The following is a 26306-nucleotide window of genomic DNA, read 5'->3' as shown; positions in this document are numbered from 1 at the left end:
AAGGGGGTTTGAAAGAAGTGGGAGACAGAAAAAGACATAATTAGCTGATTAAGCAGAACTGGCGATCAGAACTGGGGAGTCCGAGGCCTTGGTCCCTGGATTCTGGTGTCAGCCCCACAGCTTATGTGAATGTGAGTTTGTTGGATTTGAGCTCATGTGTGGTGGGAGGGGAGGATATGTGTGCCACAGTTTGTATGTGAAAGTCAGAGGACAACTCCATCCATCCATGAGGATCCTGGGGATCAAACCCAGACTGGCAGTGCAGGCACCTTGACTTGGGGGCAAGCACCTTGACTTGGGGGCAAGCACCTAAACTTGGTGGCAAGCACCTTAACTTGGGGGCAAGCACCATAACTTGCTGAGACATCTTACTGGCCCATGAAGATGAGGACACTTTTCAAACCTCATGTGTTGTAGAGCCATAGATGTATCTTCTTATGGTGTGCTGAGGGTTTCATGACACGAGCACGTAAAGCAGTACTAGGAGACTATTAACACTTGGTAAACACTGATTAGGCACAAGGTGTATCCGCAGTATTTGGTAACAGAGGGTCAAACTGAAGAGGCCTGAGGATATCTCTAAGGAGAGAAAATCCAGGAGCAAAACTGTTGTGGGATATTTTTACACCATGAAGAGGTATGGTTGTGATTGGTTTCATAAAGATTGGAATGGCCAACAGCGAGGCAGGAGGCCTAGACGGGACTTCCACGGAAAGAGAAGAAGCTGGAGGAGGAATCTGCGCATGCAAAAGCTTGGAGACACAGAGAGGGAACAGGAGGTGCAGATGGAAGAGAGGCAATGACACATGATAGAATATAGAAAAAATACAAATGGGTTCATTTAAGTTATAAGAACTAGTTAGGAACAAGCCTAAGCTATAGGCCAAGCTCTCCGAACTAACAAGAACTCTGACATCATTATTTGGGAGCTGGCTGGTGGGACAGAGAAAGACTTAATACACAAAACACCACCTTGAAGGGTGTGCAAGGCTGACCCCACAGCTGTACTTCTGGACAAGCAGAACCGTTTCTTACCCAGAAGTGGTATCTCTTCGGTCTTCTGGAGCACAGTCACCTTCAAGGTCTCTGCATTAATCATCAGAAGGTGACCCTCTTCACACCCAACATACAGGTCACTTGATGGAGTCCAGCAATGCATAGTTGGGTGAAGCAAAGGGTATATATCGTCTTTCGGCTTTGGGGGAGAGAACAGCATTCACGTGTTAAGACAGCAATCATGGTCAAGGCCCACAGAAACACCCACCACCACAACTGTCAAAAGAAACCAGAGTGAGCGGCTAGTGTGAACACACACGCACGCGGGCCTTTCATTTTCAACATGAGAGTCAGTTCTCTTCTCCCCATTTTTCTCTGTATATTTGATTTCACTATGAACAACTATGTCCTGCCAACGCATTCAGAGCTCTCTTTTTACAGACTCTGATGAAAGTTTCGACAAGCACCCCATGGACTGTTTCTTAGTGGCCACCTTTGGCACCTCCAGACCTTGGCTGGCTACAAACACGCCCCTTTCAAGGACTGTCATTAGCACCCCGTCTTCTGGTCTTGCAAGGGTCATTAATGTCAGAGGTCAACTTGGGGCCTCCACTTGGCTAGCTTTCAAAGGCAGTGAGATGAGCTTCAGCCTGACTCCGGCTCCTCTAATTTAGTTCTTGATCATTCCAAGTGCCTTTTGATTCCATAGAAGAGGAAATACACACAGTCAGCAGAGTGTAAGCAGAAGCTGACTTGGGCACTGAAAACAGTTTGGACCAAGCGTAAAGCAAGTTGGTTTTTTTTTTTTTTTTTTTTTCCCTGTAAAAGACTAGAGAATGAGTATTTCTCTAGGTTTTGTGGACCACACAGATTGAGTCATATGTCCTTGCTTTCTTTTTCATAACCTTCAAAGGTATAAAAACTCTTCTTAGATTTGGGTCACAAAAACAGGCCATACTTTGTTCAGGCTTGCCTTCAGCGGTGATGTTAACTGTTCCTCCACAGCCTTTGGCACCATGCTCAGCAAGGAGAGACTGTCCCCTGTCAGCAGGGCCAGACCCCAAGGCCTCCTCTTAGTAAGTCTTGAACAGACCACAGACTCTCCTCCCTGAAGCTCAAGATGGCTTTGACAACCATGTCAGAAATGTTGCCTGAAGCACCAGATTTTGAATTCAGGATATTAGAATATGGCCTCCATTTTCCCCTTTCTCCTTCTTCCCCCTCTCTCCTTCCCCTCTCTCCCTCCCTTTTCTCTCCCTCTCTCCATCCTTCCCTCTCTCTTCCTCTCTCTTTTCCTTTCCCCCTTACCCTCAGGTCTCCCTTTGTTCATTCCTTCCCTCTTTTCTCTCTCTTTCCCTTCTTTTTGGACAGTGCTAGGGGCTCTCCCATGCTAACAAGCACTCTGCCACTGAGCCACATCCCTACCCTGCTCCTTTCTATTTAACTACTGAAATGTGTGTGTGTGTGTGTGTGTGTGTGTGTGTGTGTGTGTGTGTGTGTGTGTGTGCGCATGCATGCATGCACTTGTGTGCATGCCTGCAAGTGCATGTGTGTGCACATGTGTGTGTGGTGAACTTCCTGTAGTTCTGCACAACTAAGAGTTGACCCTTATTTCTCTTCTGGCATCCTCGTACCCACTGACATAAACTTTGTTAACAAGGTAGGGGCCAAGTTCCCTGCATGCTTATATGCTTTAAGAGTTCTGTGTTTGCGCAGTGGTGGTGCACACCTTTAATTCCAGCAAACGCAGAGGCAGGTAGATCTCTGAGTTTGAGTGAGGCCAGCCTAATCTACAGAGTAAGTTCCAGGACAGCCAGGGCTATATAGAGAAAGCCTGTCTCAAAAAACCAAACCAAACCAACAACAAAAGAGAGGTCTGTGTTTATGCCCTGAGTAAACGGGGCATAAACTATTTTTTTTAATGTTCATTCATCTAACAAATTTCATTGAGTATTTGGCCTTTTCCAGACGCTCTTCCAAGCATCCACATGCGGTAGGGAATGATAGAGAAAATTCCCTTGCCTCATGGAGTTTACCTTCCACTTAGGGGAAACAGAATAAAAAATAAGTTGCAAAGTTGAATGTGGAGAATGTGCTGAGAAACATGAGGAGAAGTAAAGAGGAGGCAAGTGCTACACTTGGGAAGTCCTGGCGACCACATGCACAGCCATCTCCCATTATGGACTCCTCGCTGTGCGAGCCACCTTCCTAATAAACACGCAGTTGTTGATAATAGATGACACATGGCTTTTAATTTATGAAATGTTTGTAGATTCACGGAAGTGACAGCAGCAGTCCTACAAGATTCTCAACTGACAGAGGTCATTGATGTTACATATTCCAACACACACGTGCTGGCTGTTGGTCATATGGCAGCCAGTGCGTCCAGTCTAGTTTCTTCTCAATGGGACACTCATGTAGAGAAGTATGGTGATATTTTATTTGTACTGAAATGTGATTTTATTTGCATGTTAATAAATAAAGTTGCCTGGGGGTCAGAGCTAATAGCAAGCCATAGCAGAAGCTGGGCGGTGGTGGGGCACACCTTTAATCCCAGCACTTGGGAGGCAGAGCTAGGCAGATCTCTGTGAGTTCGAGGATACAGCCAGCATGGAGACACACGCCTTTAATCTCAATACCAACCATAGAAGACCTGGAGGTCTGTACAGATAGGCAGTGACGAGGGAGGTCATGTGGTTGGGTTTACAACCAATAAGAAGGCAGAACAGAAAGTCAATGAAAGGACAGACACACAGCAAGTAGTTCCTTTTTCTGAGGGTAAGGATGACAGCAGCAGAGAAGGGTAAGCTCAGCTCTCAGCTCCTGCTCTGACCTCTTGGGCTTTTAACTCTGCCATTGGCTCTGTGTTTATTTAATAAGACTGTTCTCTACAGAGGAGAGCCAGTGAACAGCAGAATCAGAGAGCAGACAGTTGATGCTGACACAGGCACATGGGTTACAGGAGCAGGGATGGTAAGGCTCCTCCTGGCCGAGTGAGGCGGGTGGAGAGAGCCGTTGTTCAGGTGGACCTTGAAATACAACCAAGGCAGTGTCCAGACGGAAGAGGCATCGCAGTGATCTTTTAAAGGGGGAGGTGGCTTCAATTATATGATTGATCTATTTCATGTCCTCACAGACTTGGATAGTTGGAAAATAAAAGCCTGAATAATCACCACGCCCCCACCCCTCTTTAAAAAAAGGCACCATCCACCCACCAACCAATGGGATTAGACTGTGGTCAATTAATGGCTTTTCTGTGGGATTTGACTGGGAGACACCCACTGAAGCATGGTACTTAAACCCTCTTGAGTGGCTCTGATGACATCTGATGGAAGAAATCATAGAAAAGACTCTAATTTGGCACAGTTAAGTGTACTTAACATTTTATTTACTTATTTATTTTGAGATAGGATCTCACTATGTAGCCCAGGCTAGCCTGGAACTTTTGATCTACCTGCTTCTGTCTCCCCAATGCTGGTAAAGTACACTAGTGTCCTGCTTGCAAAATCTTTTAAAAAAAGACACCTTCAACTCTCCAAAACAAATGCCACCAGTACCCCAATCCCAGTGGATCTGTGTATGAAACGGATGTGAGGATTAAGACCTGGGAATTTTCTGGCTGAGGAAAGTTAAACTACAATTAGATATTTTTTTTTCTTTTTCATTTTTTCGCAGGTTTGATTTTGTATTATTTTAATAATGTAGTTGGTTATTTAAGAATAAATGTGGGGGCACATGGATTGTATGAGTCGATGTCATGACTTTTAGTTCTGTATTGTAATTGTGTCTAAGAACATTGGCCAACTCAGCCTCCTTTCCTAGTCCTCTGGGATCACACTTGCCACATTCTGGTCACTTCCAGACTAAAATGGAAAATGGGACTCCAACTTTACACTGAATAAAAAGCTGGAAAAACACAAAGATGTTGAAGAATATTTGAGCTTATCAAAGAGATTCTTACTTACTGAATTGTGTGTATGACTTTTAAAGGTTGATGGAACAAGGAAACTGGACCCTTGTGCTTAAATTCATTATGTTGGGTTTGGTTTCTGCCCAGGTAATGTCTGCTTTTGATTTTCCCCACACACAACTGGATAAGTTTCTACTGCCCCGAATAACTTGCATAACGTGTATCGGGCCTATTTAAAGGCCTGCGATGTGCCGATCTAGCAGTAGCTACAAAAAACGAAAATGGGATTATTGAATGTCTGTAATCTTGTAAAAGTCCCCAGCTTGCCAACTTTTGGGACTCTTAGATAGATCAAATCATCATTGATTTCTTTGCCATTAGTACCCAGGTCACAAGAAATGACATTCCTGGGGCTGGAGAGATGGCTCAGCAGTTACGAGCACTGGCTGCTCTTCCAGAGGACCTGGGATCAGTTCCCAGGGCCTACATGGCAGCTCACACATGTCTGTAAGTCCAGTTCCAGGGGACTGGACACCCTCTTTTGGCCTCCTTGAGCGCTAGGCACGCACATGGTACAGGCATACATGCAGATAAAACACTCACACAGGATATAAAAATGAACAAAAATTCAAAAATATTTAAGAAAACAGAGATGGAGATTCCTGGGGCCTGCTGGGAACAGGACTTCTAAAAGGCAAATACGTCTGGAAGGCTGAGGTGCAAGGTCTCTGGAACCAGAGAGAGCATACAGTTTTTCTTAAAATTGAAGGTGTTTATGTTTGAGATGAAACAGAATTCTACTTGGGCAAGAGATGTGCTTATGCGTATAAAGCAAAAAACAGCATGACTAGACACCTGGAGGCAAGGCAAACAAAGCCAGAGCGATCCGGGGAAAAATGACTCGGGCCCGTGGGAACAGCGGCAGGGTTTGTGCCAAATTCTGAACCACCTTCCTGCAAAGCCCACTGGACACAGAATCTGTGTGATGCTGTACCCTTCCTGGATTTAAACTAATGAAAAGTAAATAAATAAAGTGGATTTGTGGAAAAAAAACAACAGAGAAATGACATTCAAAGGAAGGAAATTGAAGCATTTGAGAGATAACCTTTTCCTGTACTTCTCATTGGACAATAACTAATCAATGTTTTATCTACTTTACTCACTCGTGTGTGTGTGTGTGTGTGTGTGTGTGTGTGTGTGTGTGTGTGTGTGTGTGTGTAAAACGGAAGGGCAAGCTACTGGGAAATTAGATTTCTAAGTTAAACTCTGTGTAATGTGCCATCTAAATGACAGAGTTTTAACACTGCAGCATTAAATTTCTACTTTCAGAAAATGGTGAGAACACACAGAGCAGAAGGCCCCAGGAAATGAAGCTATTTAGTTTGTTTATGAGCCTTGTTTAACACAGCAACTCCATGTCTAGGCATTCACTTTTTCCCTCTGTGTGTGTATGTGTGGAGGTGCAGATGTGCACTCTTAGAGGCGAGAGGTCAACAGCGGGTGTCTTATGCCCCTTCACCTTACTTCTTCAGACCCGGACTCTCACCGAAGCTAGAGCTCCTGATTAGGTCCCATATGCTGGCTGACGGGTGCACACGGCTGCCCCCAGGACTCACACTTGACCATGGCCACTACCCAGAGGCGTTTAAATGAAGTGTCTCACAGCATCTTCCAAAGGCAAAAGACAGTTGCCTGCATTTTAAATGTTTTATGTTGGACTCGTTATTTAGTGTGAAGTATGAAATAGGACTCTACACATTTACTGAAGGTGGGGAGAGGGGGAGAGAGGACTAGAAAGAAAGGGAGGGAGGGTGGGAGGGAGAGGGAGAATGAAGGGAGGGGAGGGGGAGAGAGGGAGAGACAAGGAGAGAGAAAAACAGAAAGAGACAGAGAAAAACAGAGAGATTGGGTGGTTTCAGGCACCAAATAACCGCTGATTGGATGCCTTTTTTATTTTGCTGCCCTCTTGTGGCTGAGAGTGGGTGATGCATCCCCCAGAACCTAGACCAGACAAGAATTAGCTGCGCTTCCTAATTTACAAAAGTGAATTACTGCCATTTGTTAGAAGACATGTTATGAACATGGGTCTTTTCTCTTGTCTGTCCGCCGCAGACATTGCACGATCATCGAGTTTCTCACTGTGAGTTACTTCTAACGCCCATTGATTCACTTTTGGCAGTACCGTTTCTCTCGGGCACACATCCGCCCTTTATCCTTTGCTTAGCTGCTTCATGGGACATCGGTGTAACAGGCCCCTGTGGCCTAGGGCACTCGTGCTCCTCATCTTCATCCCAAATGCCTTGCCCTGTGACTTTCTTGCTCTGTCTCCCTCCTGAGCATCATTCTGAACCACATCTAGCATTTTTACCCTCATTCATTGCAGCCTCTCAAACCTGCTCACTGTCTCCTCACCCCAGGGCCTCTGGACATGCTGTCCCTGGACCTGAAACAGCTCTTCTGCTTGTAACTGCTCCTTGTGCTTCAAGTCTCAAGAAAGAGGCTCAACTGTATGGCCATCCCTGCCTTGCCCCCTCACCCTGCGGTCACAATTATCACCCTGTGTAGTGAGTTAATCTCTCTCTCTCTCTCTCTCTCTCTCTCTCTCTCTCTCTCTCTCTCTCTCTCTCTCTCTCTCTCTCTCTCTCTCTCTCTCTCTGTTCCTCTGCTTCCTCTGACAAGGTCCTTGTGGCTTGGTCACCAGGTGGTCCTGCTGCCAGAAAGAGGGTCTACCACGTGGAAGGAGCTTGTGTAAATGTGTGAAAAGCAAGCTGGGGGGGGGGGGGGCGGGGGATATGAACGTGAAGCTGTTGACAAATTCTCTCATTTTAACATCTCCCTCCCCCCTCTCCCCCGCCCCACCACCGTGTTCCTCTCCCCTGCCTTCACTTGTACTCAGGGCTGGGCCTTCTTGCAGATACCCCCTCCTCCTCCTGAAGTTGGCAGTGCCCTCTTCTCCATCCCTGTTCTCATCCCTCAGGCTTTCTCAGCTTAGTCCCCAGCATCTCCCCTTTGCTTCCAGCTGCTGCCTGTGAGAGCCACACTAACATCTGCATCTCCATCCCTGCCACTTCATCCCCGACACTTGCCAACTCCCACCCTGCAGCTCTACTTGGATGCTTCCCAGTCTCTCAACAAAACTGTGGATCACATCTGGGTACCTGGTGCCTGCTACCATCTTCCTGATTGTCCAGACTCAGGCATATGGAGTCTTGGCTTCTTAGGTAATGCAGTAACAATCAGGATGGTCCTCCATTCCCAGCTGTCTCATAATTAAACGAGACCTCACTTCCAAGACTACAGCCCTGGAGCAAGCAAGAAAATTACCCTGAACGTCTCTGCCTCTTCTCCCACCAGCCCGGCAATGGCTGACAGTGGCAGTACAGGCCCATAAATGAGATCTTTTCGCAGCGAGGTGGGGAAAAGCACATCTGTTTCATTTACGAGTGACCCATCTTCCAGAGGTAGCTTTACCAACCTGTAGATAAAGGAGACATCCAAGTAAATGGAGTAACAGAAACCAATTATGGGTGGAGGCTCTGTGTATCAGTGTGAGAAATGGGGAGCTGTTCTGCCGTAAAAACACATGAGAATGTAAGGGCCAAGAAACAAGTTTTAAGATATATGCCATAAAGTAACAAGTTATATGTCGTTAAAAATAAAGTGCATGGGGATTATTGAGAAGATCTAAAGTTAATGTGTGAAGCAGAAACTGTAAACTTGAATGCTTTGGGGGCTGGATGCAGAGGTGTGTGTGTGTGTGTGTGTGTGTGTGTGTGTGTGTGTGGTGTGTGTGTGTAACCAATAGGAGAGTGTCCTTCTCTTGTAAAGGTGACAAGTACCACTCAGTTCCAGCCGAGAGAGTTGCTGATGTGCAAGAATTTTGGCTCTAAAATACCATCACCTGTATATTTCTGAGAAATATCTCAAATTTTGAGTGTTGGCAACTAAATCAAATAAAAAACATATATAAAGTCAGAACTCAGCCACCTCTGCAATGTCTGGTGACAGAAATCCATCTTGAAGTTTCCCATCTATCTACTTTCTGCTCATGATGTGGCTATAAAAGTGGGTTTGGAGAATTTATGGCATTGAATCAGAGGCTTCTTTGGTTGTGCTCTATGAACGGTGAACTGATTTTGGAGAAGGGTCACATAAGCAGAGAACGCTGCCTGGATCTGTGGCTGAGTGCTCTGGGTCCTGACAACCCTCTTAGGTGTCCCTCACTTCGCCGGTCTATGAAAAAGTTACACCAGTCAACATTCAGAAATGCAGTGGAACATTCGAGAGACTCACAGGAAGAAAGGGTGTATGTGTGTGCGTGTGTGTGTGCATGTGTGTGTGTGTGTGTGTGTGTGTGTGTGCGTGTGCGTGTGTGTGTGTGCGTGTGTGTGTGTGTGTGTGTGTGTGTGTGTGTGTGTGTGTGTGTGTTAAATCAGGCCTGCCCCAGTGTAGCAGCACTGGTAGACATCACCTGCTCTGTTAAGAGACAGTGTTGTGAACAATGACTGGAGAGAGACTCGCCCACTCACTGGGCTCTTGTGAAAAGAACCTGAGGGAGAAAATGTGCCAATCAGAACTCTCAGACGCCTCCAGTTTGAATAGTTGGCTTTTTTTCTTTTTTGGTTTCTTCCGGGCTCTACATGTTACCTAAGGTGGTTTTTCAAAAATTGCAATTTCAAGAGTATGTCTCCCCATTATCCCTTGAACTTCACTGAAAATGGTCAACCCGGTGGCATTTTGGGACTTTGAACTCTTCGCAACAAACATCCATTATCAACTATCACTAATTGTTCTAGGACTTCCCTTTGACACATTTCTTTTTCAATGGGTAACTCCTGTGACTCTACGCTGTGTGGACCCTGGCTCGCATAACATGGATGACTGTAATACTGCACTCTGCATGCTTCCGATAGTCAACAGATTCTTATTTTAGAGACTTTAGTAGAGTTCCAAAGAAATGGGAACCAAAGGTCACTGGGGTCCTTTTTTATATAATAGTAACCTTTAAAAACATTAATTTGAAGGCCACAGCAGTCAGAAGAACAGGTGAGTGACCCTCCTGCCAGCTGAACTGCCCCACTCCCTAGGTTCTGTTCCCAAAGACCCATTCCACCAACCACCCTCCTACCTCATCACCAACCCTGAGGCCAGGCCCTGACTCCACCCGGGGGACTTCTGGACAAGCCACACCAGTCAGAAGAACAGAGAGCAGAGACCCCTGCTGCACCAAAGGCCAAGCTAACCTGGAGAAGGTCTGCTCCCAACTTGATCAGAGGTCATACAAGCTGCCAGAAATCCAGGCCACAAAGACTAAAAGACCAAAGATGAAACAGAAACCAAGGAACAAAACACCCATCCAACAAAGATAAACTCAGAAATCAGGACCTAGCTATAATCAACCCAGAGCCAGATGCCTAAATGCCAGTATAAGAATACAATCAACAACAGCCAGGGTAATATGGCACCACCAGACCCCAGCTATCCTACTATAGCAAGACCTAGCTATCCCAACTCAGCTGAAGCACAGGAAAAATGCCTTAAAAACAACTTTATGAAGATGATAGAGGTCCTTAAGGAGGAAATAAAAAACTCCATTAAAGAAATTGAGGAAAAGGAGTTCGTGCGGTGGCGGCCGAGGCGGCGTAGCTCCGTGACGGGTTCGGCCTCACACGCGCCTCCCACCTAGCGCCGCCAAGATGCCCAAGAGGAAGGTTAGCGCGGACGGAGCGGCCAAGGCGGAGCCCAAGCGGCGCTCCGCGAGGCTGTCGGCCAAGCCCGCCCCTGCCAAGGTGGACGCGAAGCCCAAGAAGGCCGCGGGCAAGGATAAACCATCAGACAAAAAAGTGCAAACCAAAGGGAAGAGGGGAGCAAAGGGCAAACAGGCGGAGGTGACTGACCAGCAGACCACAGACGTGCCTGCAGAGAACGGAGAGGCTGAGAACCAGAGTCCAGCCTCTGAAGTTGAAGAGAAAGAAACCAAGTCCGACTAACCATCCATCGTGTCTGTCAGTGTCCCCGCCTTCCTTCTTGTACAATCCAGAGGAATATTTTTATCAACTATTTTGTAAATGCGAGTTTTTTAGTAGCTCTAGAAACATTTTTAAAAGGTGGGAAGAAGTCCCGCCTCATCCCATTTTTTAAGTGTAAATGATTTTTTTAAGAGGTTAAATCACTTGCTGGTTGTTTATTTTTTGGTACAACCAGAAAAGAGCAGGATACTGAATCAGGAGAGGCTGTGACTGTCTCGGGGGTCACCATAACATTCTGTAGAGGGGGCTAGTTTTATATCCTACAACACAAAGCATACTTGGAGTCCTGGTCATGCATTTGTGTCTGGAATATTTTCAGTTATTTCTGGTCTCGTGTTTCTAGTAGAACTGTATCCTAAAAAACCACTCCTCGGTCCTTGCCCTGTCAAACTGTCTCTGGTCATGGCAGTCCATTTTCCTAACAATTGTGATAATGTGCTGTGAAAGATTGAAATTTTGAATATGTACTGTATGTGGCATAAAATTGTGAGTCAGTGGAATTAAGGATTGTGAGCATTTGATTGTTATGTGAGGTCTTATGGAAAACTTGCCAAGTCTAGGATGGAACATCACTGGAATAAGTTCAAAGAGAAACAACACATGGCTCTTCTGGGTACGTGAATACATTGTATGACTCTTAGAGTTTGGGTCCATGTTTTAAGAATTGAAATGTCTGTGTACTCAACCAATAAAGTCTCAGTTGTGAAAGAGTTAAAAAAAAAAAAAAAGAAATTGAGGAAAAGACAACCAAAAAGTTGGAAGAAATCAATAAATTCCTTAAAGAATGCCAAGAAAGCCAAGAAAAAAAACAAATGGGTAAAGGAAACTATTTAAGACCTGAAAAATTGAAATAGAAGCAATAAAGAAAACACAAACTGAGGGAATTCTGAACATGGAAAATCTGGGTAAGCAAACAGGAACTACAGACCCAAGCATCACCAACAGAATACAAGAGATGAGAGAGAATCTCAGGTGTTGAAGATATGATAGCAAAATAGATTCACCAGTCAAAGAAAATGTTAAATCTAAAAAACTTCTTACACAAAACATCAAGGAAATCTGGGACACTATGAAAAGACCAAACATAAGAATAATAGTAATAGAAGAAGGAGAAGAATCTCAACTCAAAAACCTAGAAAATATGTTTAACAAAATTATAGAAGAAAAATTTTCCTAATCTAAAGAAGGAGATAACTATAAAATTACAAGACGCTTACAGAACACCAAATAGATTGCATCAGAAAAGAAAGTCTGCAAGCCATATAATCAAAACACTAAACATGCACAACAAAGGAAGAGTATTAAAAACTGCAAGGGAAAAAGGCAAAGTAACATATAAAGGCAGACCTATTAGAATTATACTCAACTTCTCAACACAGGGTCTAAAAGCCAGAAAGGCTTGAACAGATGTCTTGCAGACTCTAAGAGACCATGGTTGCCAGCCCACACTATTATACCCAGCAAAACTTTCAATCACCATAGATGGAGAAAACAAGATATTACATGACAAAGTTAAGTTTAAACAATATCTATCCACAAACCCAGGTACTAGAAGGAAAACTCCAACTGAAGGAAGTTAACTACACCCATGAAAACATAGGCACTAGATAATCTCACACCAGCAAAACTGAAAGGAGGGAAACACACACATACACACCACCACCACCACCACCACCACCAACAACAACAACAAAATAACAGAAATTAATAATCATTGGTCATTAATATCTCTTAGTATCAATGGACTCAGTAGTATCATTAAAAAAATCACAGGATAACAGAATGGATATAAAATGCATCCTTCTGCTGCATACAAGAAACACACCTTAACAACAAAGATAGACATTACCTCAGAGTAAAGGGTTGGAAAAATATTTTCCAAGCAAATGGAACTAAGAAGCAAGCTAGTGTAGCTATCCTAATACTTAACAAAATAGACTTCCAATCAAAATTAATCAAAAGAGATGGAGAAGGACATTTCATACTAATCAAAGGGAAAATTCACCCATGTTTCACTTCTCAACATCTATGCCCCAAATGCAATGGCACCTATATTTGTAAAAGAAACATAACTAAAGTTTAAATCACACATGGAGCATTGCAGAGTGATAATGGGAGACTTCAACACCCCAACCGAGAAATAATGGAGCTAACAGACATTATGAATCAATGGATCTAACAGCTATCTACAGAATACTTCACTCAAACACAAAAGAATATACCATCTTCTCAGCACCTCATGGAACATTCTCCAAAATTGACCACCTACAAGTCTCAACAGATACAGAAAAACTGAAGTAACCCCCTGTATCCTATCAGACCACCACGGATTAAAGCTGGATATCAACAACAACAGAAACAACAGAAAGCCTGTAAACTCATGGGAACTCAACAACTCTCTACTGAATGACTGCTGGGTCAAGGCAGAAACAAAGAAAATGAAAGACTTCCTAGAATTCAATGAAAATGAATACACAACATACCAAACTTATGGGACACAATAAAAGCAGTGCTAAGAGGAAAGTTCATAGCACTAAGTTCCTCCACAAAGAAATTGCAGAGATCTCATACATAACAGCAACTTCCCTGCACACCTCAACACTCTAGAACAGAAGGAAGCAAACACAGCCAAGAGGAGTAGACAGCAGGAAATAATCAAACTCAGGGCTGAAATCAATAAAATAGAAACAAAGAGAACAATACAAAGAATCAACGAAACAAAGAATTGGTTCTTTGAGAAAAATCGACAAGACTGACAAACCCTTATCCAAACTAACTAAAAGGCAGAGAGAGAATATCCAAATTAACAAAAAGAAACAAAAGGGGGATATAACAACAGACATGAGGAAACCCAGAAAATCATCAGGTCATACTTAAAAATCTGCACTCCACAAAATTGGAGAATCTAAAAGAAATGGACAATTTTCTTAATAGATGCCACTTACCAAAGTTAAATCAAGATCAGATAAACAATTTAAATAGACCTATAACCTCTAAGGAAATAGAAGCAGTCATTAAAAGTCTCCCCACCAAAAACAAAACAAAACAAAACAAAACAAAAACAAAAACAAAAAACCAGGGCCAGACGGTTTTAGCATACAATTCTGTCAGATATTCAAAGAAGACCTAATACCAATACTCCTCAAATTATTCTGCAAAATACAAAACAGAAGGAACATTGCCAAATTCATTTTATGAGGCCATAGTCACCCTGATACCCAAACTACAAAAGATTCAAGAAAGAAATACAATTACACACCAATTTCTCTCATGAACATTGATGCAAAAATACTCAGTAAAATACTGCCAAACCAAATCCTTGCAAACCAATTCAAGAACATATCTAAAAGATCATCCACCATGATCAAGTAGGCTTCATCCCAGAGAAATGCAGGGATGGGTCAGCATTCGAAAATCTGTCAATGTAATCCACCATATAAACAAGCTGAAACAAAACAAAACAAAACAAAACAAAAAAAAAAACAGATGATCATCTCATTAGATGTTGAAAGAGCCTTTGACAAAATCTAATACTCCTTCATGATAAAAGTCTTGGAGAGATCAGAGATACAAGGGACATACCTAAACATAATAAAGGCAATTTACAGCAAGCTGATAGCCAACATCAAATTTGGAGAGAAGCCCAAAGCAATTCCACTAAAATCAGTAACAAGACAAGGCTGTCCACTCTCTTCATATCTCTTCAATATAGTATTTGAAGTTCTAGCTAGAGCAATAAGACAACTGAAGAAGATTAAGTGGATACAAATTGGAAAGGAAGAAGTCAAAGTATTGCTATTTGTAGATAATATGGTAGTATACATAAGTGATTTCACAAATTCTACCAGAAAACTCCTACAGCTGATAAACATCTTCAGTGAAGCGGCAGGATACAAGAGTAACTAAAAAAAAAAAAAAATCAGTAGCCCTCCTACATACAAATGACAAATGGGCTGAGAAAGAAATTAGGGAAACAACACCCTTCACAATAGCCACAAATAATATAAAATATCTTGGGGTAACTCCAGTTATACTCAAGCAAGTGAAAGACCTGTATTATAAAACTTCAAGTCCTTGAAGAAGGAAATTGAAGAAGATATCAGAAGATGGAAAGATCTCCCATGCTCATGGATCAGTAGGATTAACATAGTAAAAATGGCCATCCTGCCAAAAACAATCTACAGATTCAATGCAATTCTCATCAAAATTCAACACAATTCTTTATAGATTTTGACAGAACAATACTCAATTTCATATGGAAAAACAAAAACCCAGGAGAGCTAAGAAAAAATCCTATACAATATAAGAATTTCTGGGGGTATCACCATCCCTGATTTCAAGCTGTACTTCAACACTGTAGTAATAAAAACTGTGTGGTATTGGCATAACAACAGACACATTGATCATGGAGTTGAAGTGAAGACCTCGATGTAAATTCACACATCTATGGACACCTGACTTTTTTTTTTTATATACAAGACAGGGTTTCTCTGTGTGTAGCTCTGGCTGTCCTGGAACTTGCCCTGTAGACCAGGTTGGCCTCGAACTCAGAGATCCATCTGCCTCTGCCTCCCGAGTGCTGGGATTAAAGACATGTTTCACCACTACCTGGTAGACCCTTGATTTTTGATAAAGAAACCAGAAATATACAATGGAAAAAAGAAAGCATTGTCAACAAATGGTGCTGGTCTAACTGGATGTTGGTATGTTGAAGAATGCAAATAGATCGATATTTATCGCCATGCACAAAACTCAAGTCCAAGGATCAAAGAGCTCAACAGAAAACCAGATACACTGAGCCTGACAAAAGAGAAGTAAGGAACAGTTCTGAATGAATTGGCACAGGAGACAACTTCCTGAACAGAACACCAATAGCACACGTACTAAGATCAAAAATTAATAAATGGGACTTCATGAAACTGAAAAGCTTCTGTAAATCAAAGTACACCGTCCAATAGGACAAAATGGTAGCCCATAGAGTGGGAAAAGATTTTCACCACCTCCACATCTGACAGAGGGCTAATATTCAAAATATATAAAGAACTCAAGAAAATAGACATCAACAAATTAAATAATCTAATTAAAAAATGGGGTACACATCTAAACAGAAAATTCTCAACAGAGGAAACTCAAATGGCCAAGAAATACTTAAAGAAATACTCAATATCTTTAACCATCTGGGACATGCAAATCAAAACGACTTTGAGATTACATTTTACACCTGTCAGAATGGCTAAGATCAAAAACACAAGTGATAGCTTATGCTGGCAAGGATGTGGAACAAGGGAAACATTCCTCCACTGCTAGAAATCAATATGGAGGTTTCTCAGAAAATTGGGAATCAATCTACCTTAAGACCAATTTATACCACTCCTGGGCACATACCCAAAAGATTACGCTCTATCCTATCACAAGGACACTTGCTCAGCTATATTAATAGCAGCTTTATTTGTAATAGCTAGAAGCTGGAAATAAGCTAGATGTCCCTCAACTGAAGAATGAATAAAGAAAATGTGGTACAGTTACACAATGAAGTATTACTCAGCTGTTATAAACAATGACATCATGAAATTTGCAGGCAAATGAATGGAACTAGAAAAAAAATCATCCTGTGAGGCAACCCAGACCCAGAAAGACAAACATGCTATATACTCACTTATAAGTGGGAATTAGCTGTAAACTAAAAGACAATCATGCTCCAGCTCACAGACCCAGAGAGGCTAAGTAACAAGGAGGGCTTAGGGAGAGACACAAGGATCCCCCAGGAAGGGAAATGGAATAGATTTTGTTAGTGGACTGGGGGTGGGTAGGCATGGGAATGGGAGGGATCAAATGGTGGGGGAGTAAATACTTGGATAAACAACTGGAATTGGGGGGCATTTGGGGGATGAGGTGGAAACCTGGTGCAATGGAAACTCCATGGAATCTATGAGAGTAACCCTAGCAAAGATGCCTAGTAATGGGGGACAGAGAGCCTGAACTAGCCAAGTTCTGTAACCAGGCAAGGCCTTAAGTGGAGGGACTGGGACACCAACCCAGGCACAAAACCTTCTACCTACAGCTTGTCCTGTCTGCAGAGTATTCTGGGATGCAGCAGAATCCTCATCAGAGACCAGAGAGGCTTCACCCAGTAACCAATGGGAGCAGACGCAGAGTCCCACGGACAGACATTAGACAGAGCTCACGGAGTCATGGGGAGGAGGGGAAGGGAGGATCGGAGGAACAAGAGGGGTCAGGGACACCACAAGAATATGGCCCACAGAGTCAACTGACCGAGACTCATGGGGGCTCGCAGAGATCAGGGAGCCTGTAGAAGTTATGGCTGAGTAGCTTGGTGTTCTTGTGGGACTCCTAACAGTGGGAGTGGGGGCGGTCACTGACTCTTTCGCCTACTCATGGGACCCTTTTCCTCCTACTGTGTTGTCTCATGCAGCCTCCATTTGATAGTATGTGCCAGGAATTATAGTAGCACATTATGCTGTGTTTGCTTGATGTCCCTGGGGGCCTGCTCTTTTCTGAGGGGAGACAGAGGGAGGGTGGATCTCGGGAGAAGGAAGTGGGCAGGAGGGGGGGAGTTGGGGATGGGGGAGGGGAATCTGTGGTGGGGATGTAATATATGAGAGAAAAATTTTTTAAAAAAAGTGTTAATTTGAGCCAATCAAATTTTATAAAATTAAACATGTTGGAACAAGCTCTTAGAGGACTTGAGAAGTCAAAGAGAATCTGATATGTGAGCAGCCACTCCAAGCTTATGACAGATGCAGAATACCATTATAACTTACAATAAGCTGCATGTGTGTGTGTGTGTGTGTGTGTGAGAGAGAGAGAGAGAGAGAGAGAGAGAGAGAGAGAGAGAGAGAGAGAGATAGACCATGCTCACACACATTGCATGAAGCCACTTAATTTGTCAGAGGCCCAATCAGGGCTGTGAATGCGAAGGAAGACCACCACGTGGTTGTGGAACCACAAAGGCCCCACCTCATCCTGAAATGATGGTCCTGGTTACTTCTCTCAATGGTCCACAAGCTCACTGCACTTGAACTGGATAAACACATTTGGTGCCAGTTCATGGGGTTGAAGGACATCTGGCTCACTTCCATTCCAGGCTGTGATTTCCTGCACAAGATGACATTGGATTCCCAGTTCCTTAGAGGGAAACAACATTTGAGGAAAAATTAGCTTGTTTTAATTTTAGATCTGAAAAATATCTTATTTTAAGACAACTCACATCAGCTGGGGCACAGTTTGTGATATAATTTGTATAACCTATGACATAAACACCAAATTTTTAAATGACTATATTTAAATGAATCCTTTAAGAAATGAAATACTATGTATGTTTAATATTGTACTATTGTACCGGGGCTATTTTGTCCTTGTTTGAAATGAATTTAACTCGCTCAAGCCTGGGAAATGGAAATATCATATTCGATGAAAAGCAAGTGTTGTGTCTCCATCTCCAAGTGCTGAGTGCTGCATGCTGATCTGGGTGTCTGGCACTCACTGATGACAGCAGATCATTTACTGGAGTTTTTAAAATCATTTTAAAATCGACTATTTGATTTGCTCATTTGAGAAAATAGCCTCAGATCCTACCAGCTAGGTCCTTTGCTAGAGGAATGGAAAACAAACAAACACACACTAGACTGTGGAGGTTCCTTCACCCTAGGGGCCAGCGGAGCAGTGATTAGAAAACAGACTGGTGTTTCCTAAACGTGCCTTGCTCCCTGCTTCCCCTGCCTTCAGGGCTGGCCATCCCACCCCAACCCCTTGCCCATCATAGCTAGAGTCTTGTCAGAATCTCTGGCTCCCTCAGTCCTTCGACTTCTTTCCTTGGGCAATTGACAAACCTGTCAATCTTGGATGGATTCAACTGGAAGCCTGGGTCTCTGTGGGCACAGGAGCAAGGATCACAGGGCATATGTGCCAGTGATGCTAGAAGTCCTAGTTATTACCTAGTGAATTCACGTTGATGCAACCTCGATCCTGTTTCTCTGGCTGGCTCTCTCTCCCATACTCTGCAGCTGCCATTTTAGACATTCTTCGGTCTCCTGAGGCCTTTAGCCCATCCACCCCTTCCTTCATATTTGTGAAAAGTCTCAGATGGAGTCCCAGGTCTTGTTGTCCAATCAGCTCAGTTTCCAGCCCCTAACAGGGTTATCTGCCACCATCTTTCTTCTCCCCTGTTGGTGAGCAAAGCCCACCTAAAGCCTCTGGCTGCATAGGCGCTGGATCTGGTCTTGCCTCCCCGAACAGCTTTATCCACAGTGCTTCTCTTCTGTACCCTCAGGCTCCTCCTGTCCTCACTGTCAACACTTATGTGCTCAACTAAACCATCTTAGGAGAAAAAAAATCCTTCCTCTCATCTCACCTGTCCACACTTCCCTTCTTTCTACTTCCAATCCGATGTCTTGAGAACTTGTTCTAAACTCCCTGTTCAGCTGCCTCTCCTTCACTCCTCTTCTCATCCCAAGACACCTGTACCCCATCACCATCATTCCCTTGACATTCCTGTGTCCAGTATACATAGACATCTGCCTTCATCCCAAATGGAACAGGTCTTTATCTAGCCACCCTGCCACATTTGGCATGCTTACAATTAATTACCTTTTGGAAGAACTCTTGACCCTCTGTCATACAGTGTCAATGGGACACCTCATTATCCCCTCAGTCCCAGCTGTGTCTGGTGCCTCACCTGCCTCTCCCACTGAGGTAGTGGCTGTCCAATTCGCTGGACAATTCTCTTTTGACTGACTCTGCATGGCACATTCTACCTGTCTCTTACTTCACCCCTGCTTCCGTGTGCCCAAGGACTTCACGTGGACCCCTGGTATAAAATCTGGGGGGGTGTCAATAACCCTGACAGTGCAGAGGCATCAACACCCTACTCAGTGAAGCTTTCGTCAGTGGAACACAGAAGTCAGCGGACAAACTGACTCAGCCCCCTTCCCCGGAGTCCACCTTCGAGACAGCTGTGGCAGGAGCCAAGCAGCGGCCACTCCTATTGGCCCCTCCCTTCCCTGGCATCTTAGCATGACTGAAGAACTAGTCCCTGAGGTTTTACTTCAGACTGGATTCTATGGATTCTGGGAAAGGCATATTCTGGAACCCACTTCACCAAGGGCTCCTCCTCCTCCCTCATTCCTACAGCTGCTCCTTTTGAGTCCCCATTGGGGTTCCTCTATTCAGTAGCTTTCATGGGTGTCCCGCTGGGTCTTTCTTTAGTTGTTCTTGTTTTCTTTCAGGACTTTGACGATTTGTTTTAACTGTCCTGTATTCCAGTCCTGGATACCTGTGACAGAGACATCTTGTGTTCTCTGTTTCTCCTCTGAGGAACAGCATCCCTGGGGTTCGGCCAGGCACACGATTGCCCCAGACTGCAGTTAGACATGGCTTATGACTAAGTTGGCAGTGGTGTGTGTAACCTCTAAGCCATGCTTTTCATCAGGAAGTCTTTTCCTTTCCTCTGGCTCCCCCAAATTCATGGGTGGCATATTTTAGACAAGTGAAGAGGGCAGCACCCTGGCAATAATGCAGCAACAAAACAGTGAGAAACTGCCCCGGATACTGAGGAGCCACCATACTGTCCAAGGGCAGCCCATACTCAGACAGCTGCTCGTGACTGCTGTCAGTGACCCGGCTTTCTGTTACCCCAACCCCAACTGATCCATCAATTGCCCAGTAGACATCTCTACTTAATTCCCTTAGTCAGCCTGGGTCAGCTTGGCCCTACCCCAACTTGTTGTAGAACATTATTTTAAGGTGTGTTACTTTTGTTTATGTTGTCTTTGTTTAACTCTGGGAAGCTGTGTTACTGTGCCTGTCTAAAACACCTGACGGTCTAATAAAGAACTGAACGGCCAATAGCAAGGCAGGAGAAAGGATAGGTGGGGCTGGGAGGCAGGGAGAATATATGGGAGGAGAAAAGAAGAGTAGCCAGAGGAGGAGGAGGACTCCAGGGGCCAGCCACCCAGCTAGCCATGGAGTAAGAGTAAGATTAGAACAGGAAAAGCCCAGAGGCAAAAGGTAGACAGGGTAATTTAAGTTAAGGAAAGCTGGCTAGCAACAGGCCAAGCTAAGGCCTGACATTTATAATTAAGAATAAGCCTGTGTGTGTGATTTATTTGGGAGCTGGGTGGTGCCCCCCCAAAAGAGCAGAAACAAACAACAACTCATCTTCCTTCATTGCCTCCTTCAACTTCCATGTCCTTGATACACAACGATGTGTCCTTTAGCAGGGCTTATAGGTATGTCCAGGAGAACCCCACTTGAAGCCCGTTATTTATTAATTATTAAGAACACCCCCTTTCACTCTCAGAAGTGTCCTGATTTAGATGGTGGATGCCTATTTATTAGGCTGCTCATGAGCCAGCCTCACACGGTATCTCTCTCATGGCTAGTGTGTATTTATTGTGATCTCTTAACTAAAAACTGGACATGAGGGGCAGTGGAGATAGCTCGCTCTGGAAAGTGCTTGCCTTGGAAACAGAAGGATCTTAGAGCCCTCAGAATCCAGCTTAACAAAGAGAAGCTGGGTATGACATCATACACTTGTAATCCCAGCGCTGGGGAGGTAGAGACAGGCTGATATCTAGGGGTTTAACACACACACCCCCCTGGTGTATGTTCTTTGACCTTGTGGCCTTTGCACGTGGCACTTACTTTGACATCCTGGCCTTCTTAAGGCTGATCCTGACTTAAATCTTATACTTTAGGTATTACTATGGGAGAGGCCGGCATTCATACATCAGTCCTAATCTTCAGAATATGACCTTATTTAGAAATAGGATTTTTTTTTATGGAGGTAATCAAGTCAAATGCAGTCATTAGGGTTGGGCCCTAATTTAAAATCGCTGTCTTCCTAAAAGTAGGGGCGTTGTGAGACAGACACATGTGTGTGCTGTGTGTGCTGTGTGTGCTGTGTATGAATGAAGACAGAGATCAGAATGGTATGTCTATAGGCCAAGGAACATCAGAAATGGCCATCAGATCAGCAGTGGAAACTGGCCAGGCACAGAACAGACTCACTTACAGCCCTCAGAAGTGACCAAGTCCGCCCACACCCAGAGCTTGGAATTCTGGTCTCCAGAACTTAAGACAGTGGATATCTGTTGCTTCAGCCACCTGCTTTGTGGTATTTGTTAGGGTGATCTCAGAAAACCAATGAGGGTCTGTTTAAACACCTTTCCCTTCCCAGGAGTCCCTCCCTGACCTCTCTCCCCTCATCCACTCTTGGGTTAGATGCTCTCATGTACCTAAGGTTACTGGAAGGTGTGAAATATCTCAGCCCCTCCAGGCTTAAACTCTACCCAGCCATTTAACAAGTAGCTTCAGAATAAAACAGTTCAAACATGAAGGAAGAACAGTGTGCTGTTTGTTTCTAGTACGACGTCAAGAAGCGTTTCCAACTTGCTTCCCTTGACAAAAGTGGACTTTGCTTTGACCCCATCTGACACGCCAAAGAAAACTTTGCTGACCTTCTTTACTGATTAGCAGGCCACATGATAAGGACAAGCATGGCTTTATAGGGTGGAGTGTTCAACCATGAAAAAATGGGTGCTGTCACTGTGTCGCCTTGGAGAACAGCTTAGTCAAGTGCCATGGCATAGAGACTTACAGAAACGTAACTATTCTCATATTCCATCCAGAAGTATTTAACCACCCCCTCCTCTTCAGTTCAGGCTCATGAACTGCTGCTGTCTACGGGTGTTTTGGTCCCTCCTTCCATTCATATGTCCAGGTGCTTTGGATCATGAAGACAGCGGTCATAAAAGGATCATAACCCTTATAAAAAGAGACTCTAGCCGGGCGGTGGTGGCGCACGCCTTTAATCCCAGCACTCGGGAGGCAGAGCCAGGCGGATCTCTGTGAGTTCAAGGCCAGCCTAGGCTACCAAGTGAGTTCCAGGAGAGGCGCAAAGCTACACAGAGAAACCCTGTCTCGAAAAACCAAAAAAAAAAAAAAAAAAAAAAAAAGAGAGACTCTAGACAGCTATCATGTGACTAGATTGTTGTTGGGTTTTTTTACTCTTTGCTCATAGGGGGCACACCAATCAGCTCCCAAATAAATACATGGAGACTTATTCTTTTTTTTTGGGGGGGGGGGGGTTGAGACAGAGTGTTTCTGTGTAACTTTGGCACCTTTCCTGGAAGTCACTCTGTAGTCCAGACTGGCCTCAAACTCACAGAGATCTGCCTGGCTCTGCCTCCCGAGTGCTGGGATTAAAGGCACGCGCCACCACTGCCCAGCTTGGAGACTTATTCTTACTTACGAATGCCTAGCCTTAGCTTGGCTTATTTCTAGCCAGCTTTTCTTAAATTATCCCATCTACCTTGCCTCTGGACTCTTACCTTTCTCTACTCTATATGTCTTTCTTTACTTCGAATTCCATTGCTGGCTTGTGTAGCGGGTGAATGGCCCCTGGTGTCCTCTCTCCTCCTTTTCTTCCCTTCTCCTCTCTCTTCTATTCATTCTCTCTGCCTGCCAACCCTGTCTGTTTCTCTCTCCTGCCTAGCTATTGGCCATTCAGCTCTTTATCAGACCAATCAGGTGTTTTAGACTGGCAAAGTAACACAGCTTTACAGAGTTAAACAAATGCAGCATAAAAGAATGCAACACATCTTTACATCATTAAACAAATACTCCACAGCATAAAAGAATGCAGCACATCTTTAACTAATATTCCACAACATTAGATGGTATATTGGTTTCATGGAATAGCAAAGAAAACAGTTGAGATGTACAGTGCTAGCAGATTTCCAAACCATCAAGGTGCATGAAAGCATACAGAACAGAAGGGATTATATAGCCCCTGTGTATGAAATGTTTAGAAAAAGCAAAGGAATCCAGAGTGACATAAACACACCAGAGGCTGACTGGGGTGAGGGTGAGGATGGGTAAAAAGTATGTATGGCAAGGAACAGTAACGAGGCTTTGGGAAGTACAAGGAAACTGTGGATAAGGGGTGTATTTGTCCTGATTATGGTGATGGTTTCAAGGGGGCTTGCACTACCACAAATTCAAACTTTGTATACCTTATATGGGAACAGTTCATTATACACCAGTTATATCTCAGTAAAGTCGGGAGTGTGTGTGTGTGCGTGTACGTGTGCATGTGTGTGTGTTGCTAAGAATCAAACTCAGGGCATCAAATATGATTGAAAACATTCTACCAGTGAATTACATCGCCAGCCTTCAATAGAGTGCTCCCTTCCTCTTCCTCTTCCTCCTCCTCCTCCCCCCCTCTCTCTTTCTTTTTCTTCCCTCCCCAGGGTTTTATACTTTAGAGCAGGAGCGCAGGTTGTCCCAAAACTGTGTAGCCAAGGCTAGCCTTGAAGTCACCACAATCCTGCCATCTCAGCCTCCCAGGTGCTAGGATGATAAGTGCAAGCCGCCAGGCTAGGCTCAGCTTTGGGTGGCTCGGCAGTTCGGAGCACTGAATGCTCTTTCAAGGGATCTAGGTTCAATTCTCAGAACCCACATGCAGACAAAATACCCGCTAAAACAAACTAGTGAAGTACAATAAAGTGGTACATAAATTTGGCTCTCTGAGCTGGGAATCTTAGATTTTCGTGTAGAAGTGCTAGTGTACAAAGACGGGTCTCAATCATCCAGGAACACTTTGCACTTCCCATTAAAAAAAAAACAACAAAAAACAAATCCCAACTCCTGGCGAGGTTTATGTCATAGATGGAAGAGAATGCATCTACAAAGTTGGCCACAGGACAAAGCCCAGCACAGGCACAGCGGTGTCTAACCCACAGGTCTCCCTACCCAGCTGGCCACGGTGGTAGAATGCTCCACTCCGAACATAGTGTTCCAGTGTCGCCGCGCACTGCTAACTTACCTGAACTCCGATACACAGACCAGCCTAATTTCAACACAGGCAGAAAACACGCTAATAACTCCAAAGAACCATTTGCTTTCGGGAAAGGTGAAATTTTATGTACTTAGAATCGTTTCTTCACCTGGTTAAGGAAATACTTGCATGAGGAAAGAAAATGGCCCAAAGGGAGTGGCGCTTTTAGGAGGTGTGGCCTTGTTGAAGGACGTGTGGCCTTGGAGGAAGTGTGTCACTGTGGGGGTGGGCTTTGAGGTCTCTTTTCTCAAGCTTCACTCAGTGTGATAGTCAGTCGACTTCCTACTGCCTTTTGGTTAAGATGTAGCCAGCCCCAAGTCTGCCTGCGCACCATCATGCTCCCTGTCATGATGATAACAGACTGAACCTCTGAAACTATAAGCCACCACCTCAATTAAACGTTTTCTTTGCAAGAGTTGTGTCTCTTCACAGCAATAAAAAACCCCAAGGCACTGCGCAAGTCCCTAAAAAGGGAAAGACGGTAATTCAGCTGTCACAGTTTTTTGTCCTGACAAATTTCATGCCTGAGCATAAAGATGATGTTAAATCACGTGACTAGGATACCCGTTCTTCCCAGCTTTCCTTGTTTGGGATTTTCATGTGAGTCCCCTTTGGTGAAATCCAGAAGGTGAGACCTGGAGGAGAGAGCAGTGTGGGGTGCTGACTTACCAGAGGGCCAGCTCAAACTCCGGGAGCGACGAGTAGCTGGCCAGGTAGGTGCCACAGTGGCTGAAGCAAAGTAAAGTGTAGTCCAGGAGGATGTTGCCTGAAACACAGAACCCATGACAAGGACTTGCCTGTCACATCCAGATGAACTCACAGCCTCGCAGAATGCCTCCCTTTCCTAGTGCCTTGCATGTACCTCTAAAGTACTTTGTCAGGAAGTGAGCGACCTCCTGGCCAGTGTCCAAGATTGTGAACAGAAAGCTCACGGCAAAGTTAAGAGTCATTTTAGACCATTGTTGATGCTTTTGTTGGCGATGGTTCTGTCTTGTTTTCTTTCAAATAGGGTCTTCCTGTGTAGTTGAGGCTAGCTTCAAACTCATGATTCCCCTGCCTCTGTCTCTCAAGTGCTAGGATTATAGGCTTACTCCACCACACCCACTAAAATCCATTTTTATTAAGACCATTAGGTCATTATCTTTAGACTTTGGTGCAGTACTGAGCAAACTATGCCATAATGTCCCAGCCTGATTTGAAATGAACGTCCCTTAATGTCTCGTAAATATGAGACATTGGGATTAGAATAGCTATTCAAACTTCAAGTGTCTTAGGAGGTTGTAATAATTCTAGCCAATATTTTAAATAGGTGTTATAAGTAAGGATTTATAAATCCTTAGGCCATATCTTGCCCTCAACTCAGTTTCTTCCAGTTCTTAGAACAACTTTCTTTTTATGTCTAGCTGAAGAAATGCAGCATTCCTTTAAAAGCCTTAGCAAGAAGATGTTTGTAAGGTGGCTCCTGGGGAGGCTGAGTGAGGAACAGGCTTATCTCTGTCTCTCAGGACAGGGC

The 26306-nt window shown here is 44.1% G+C and overlaps 2 protein-coding genes across 5 annotated transcripts in view; one reads left to right on the top strand and one right to left on the bottom strand.

The window, feature by feature from the left end:
• Positions 1–26306, bottom strand: part of Cfap43 (cilia and flagella associated protein 43) — a 107734-nt gene that overhangs the window by 75429 nt on the left and 5999 nt on the right. For all 4 annotated transcript variants that reach the window (XM_052760523.1, XM_052760520.1, XM_052760519.1 and 1 more), the window contains exons 3-6: positions 25463–25559; positions 17914–18081; positions 8231–8381; positions 1036–1195 (exon numbers count right to left, since the gene is read on the bottom strand). In XM_052760523.1, the coding sequence (XP_052616483.1) occupies positions 1036–1195; positions 8231–8381; positions 17914–18081; positions 25463–25559 (576 nt within the window). The remainder of the gene's footprint in view (positions 1–1035; positions 1196–8230; positions 8382–17913; positions 18082–25462; positions 25560–26306) is intronic.
• Positions 9301–11186, top strand: LOC128124371 (non-histone chromosomal protein HMG-14-like). Its single transcript, XM_052760525.1, has one exon. The coding sequence runs from the start codon at positions 10603–10605 to the stop codon at positions 10894–10896; it is 294 nt and encodes a 97-aa protein (XP_052616485.1). The 5' UTR covers positions 9301–10602; the 3' UTR covers positions 10897–11186.

Source organism: Peromyscus californicus, unplaced genomic scaffold, assembly GCF_007827085.1.
Source record: "Peromyscus californicus insignis strain IS unplaced genomic scaffold, ASM782708v3 Scaffold_4__1_contigs__length_199733344, whole genome shotgun sequence".
Classification (NCBI taxonomy): Eukaryota; Metazoa; Chordata; class Mammalia; order Rodentia; family Cricetidae; genus Peromyscus; species Peromyscus californicus.
The sequence above is the reverse complement of the archived record's forward strand: the minus strand, read 5'-3'. Positions and strand labels throughout refer to the sequence as shown.

Excerpts from the sequence above, each read along its gene's own strand:
- LOC128124371 (XM_052760525.1), top strand. The coding sequence starts at position 10,603 with ATGCCCAAGAGGAAGGTTAGCGCGGACGGAGCGGCCAAGGCGGAGCCC.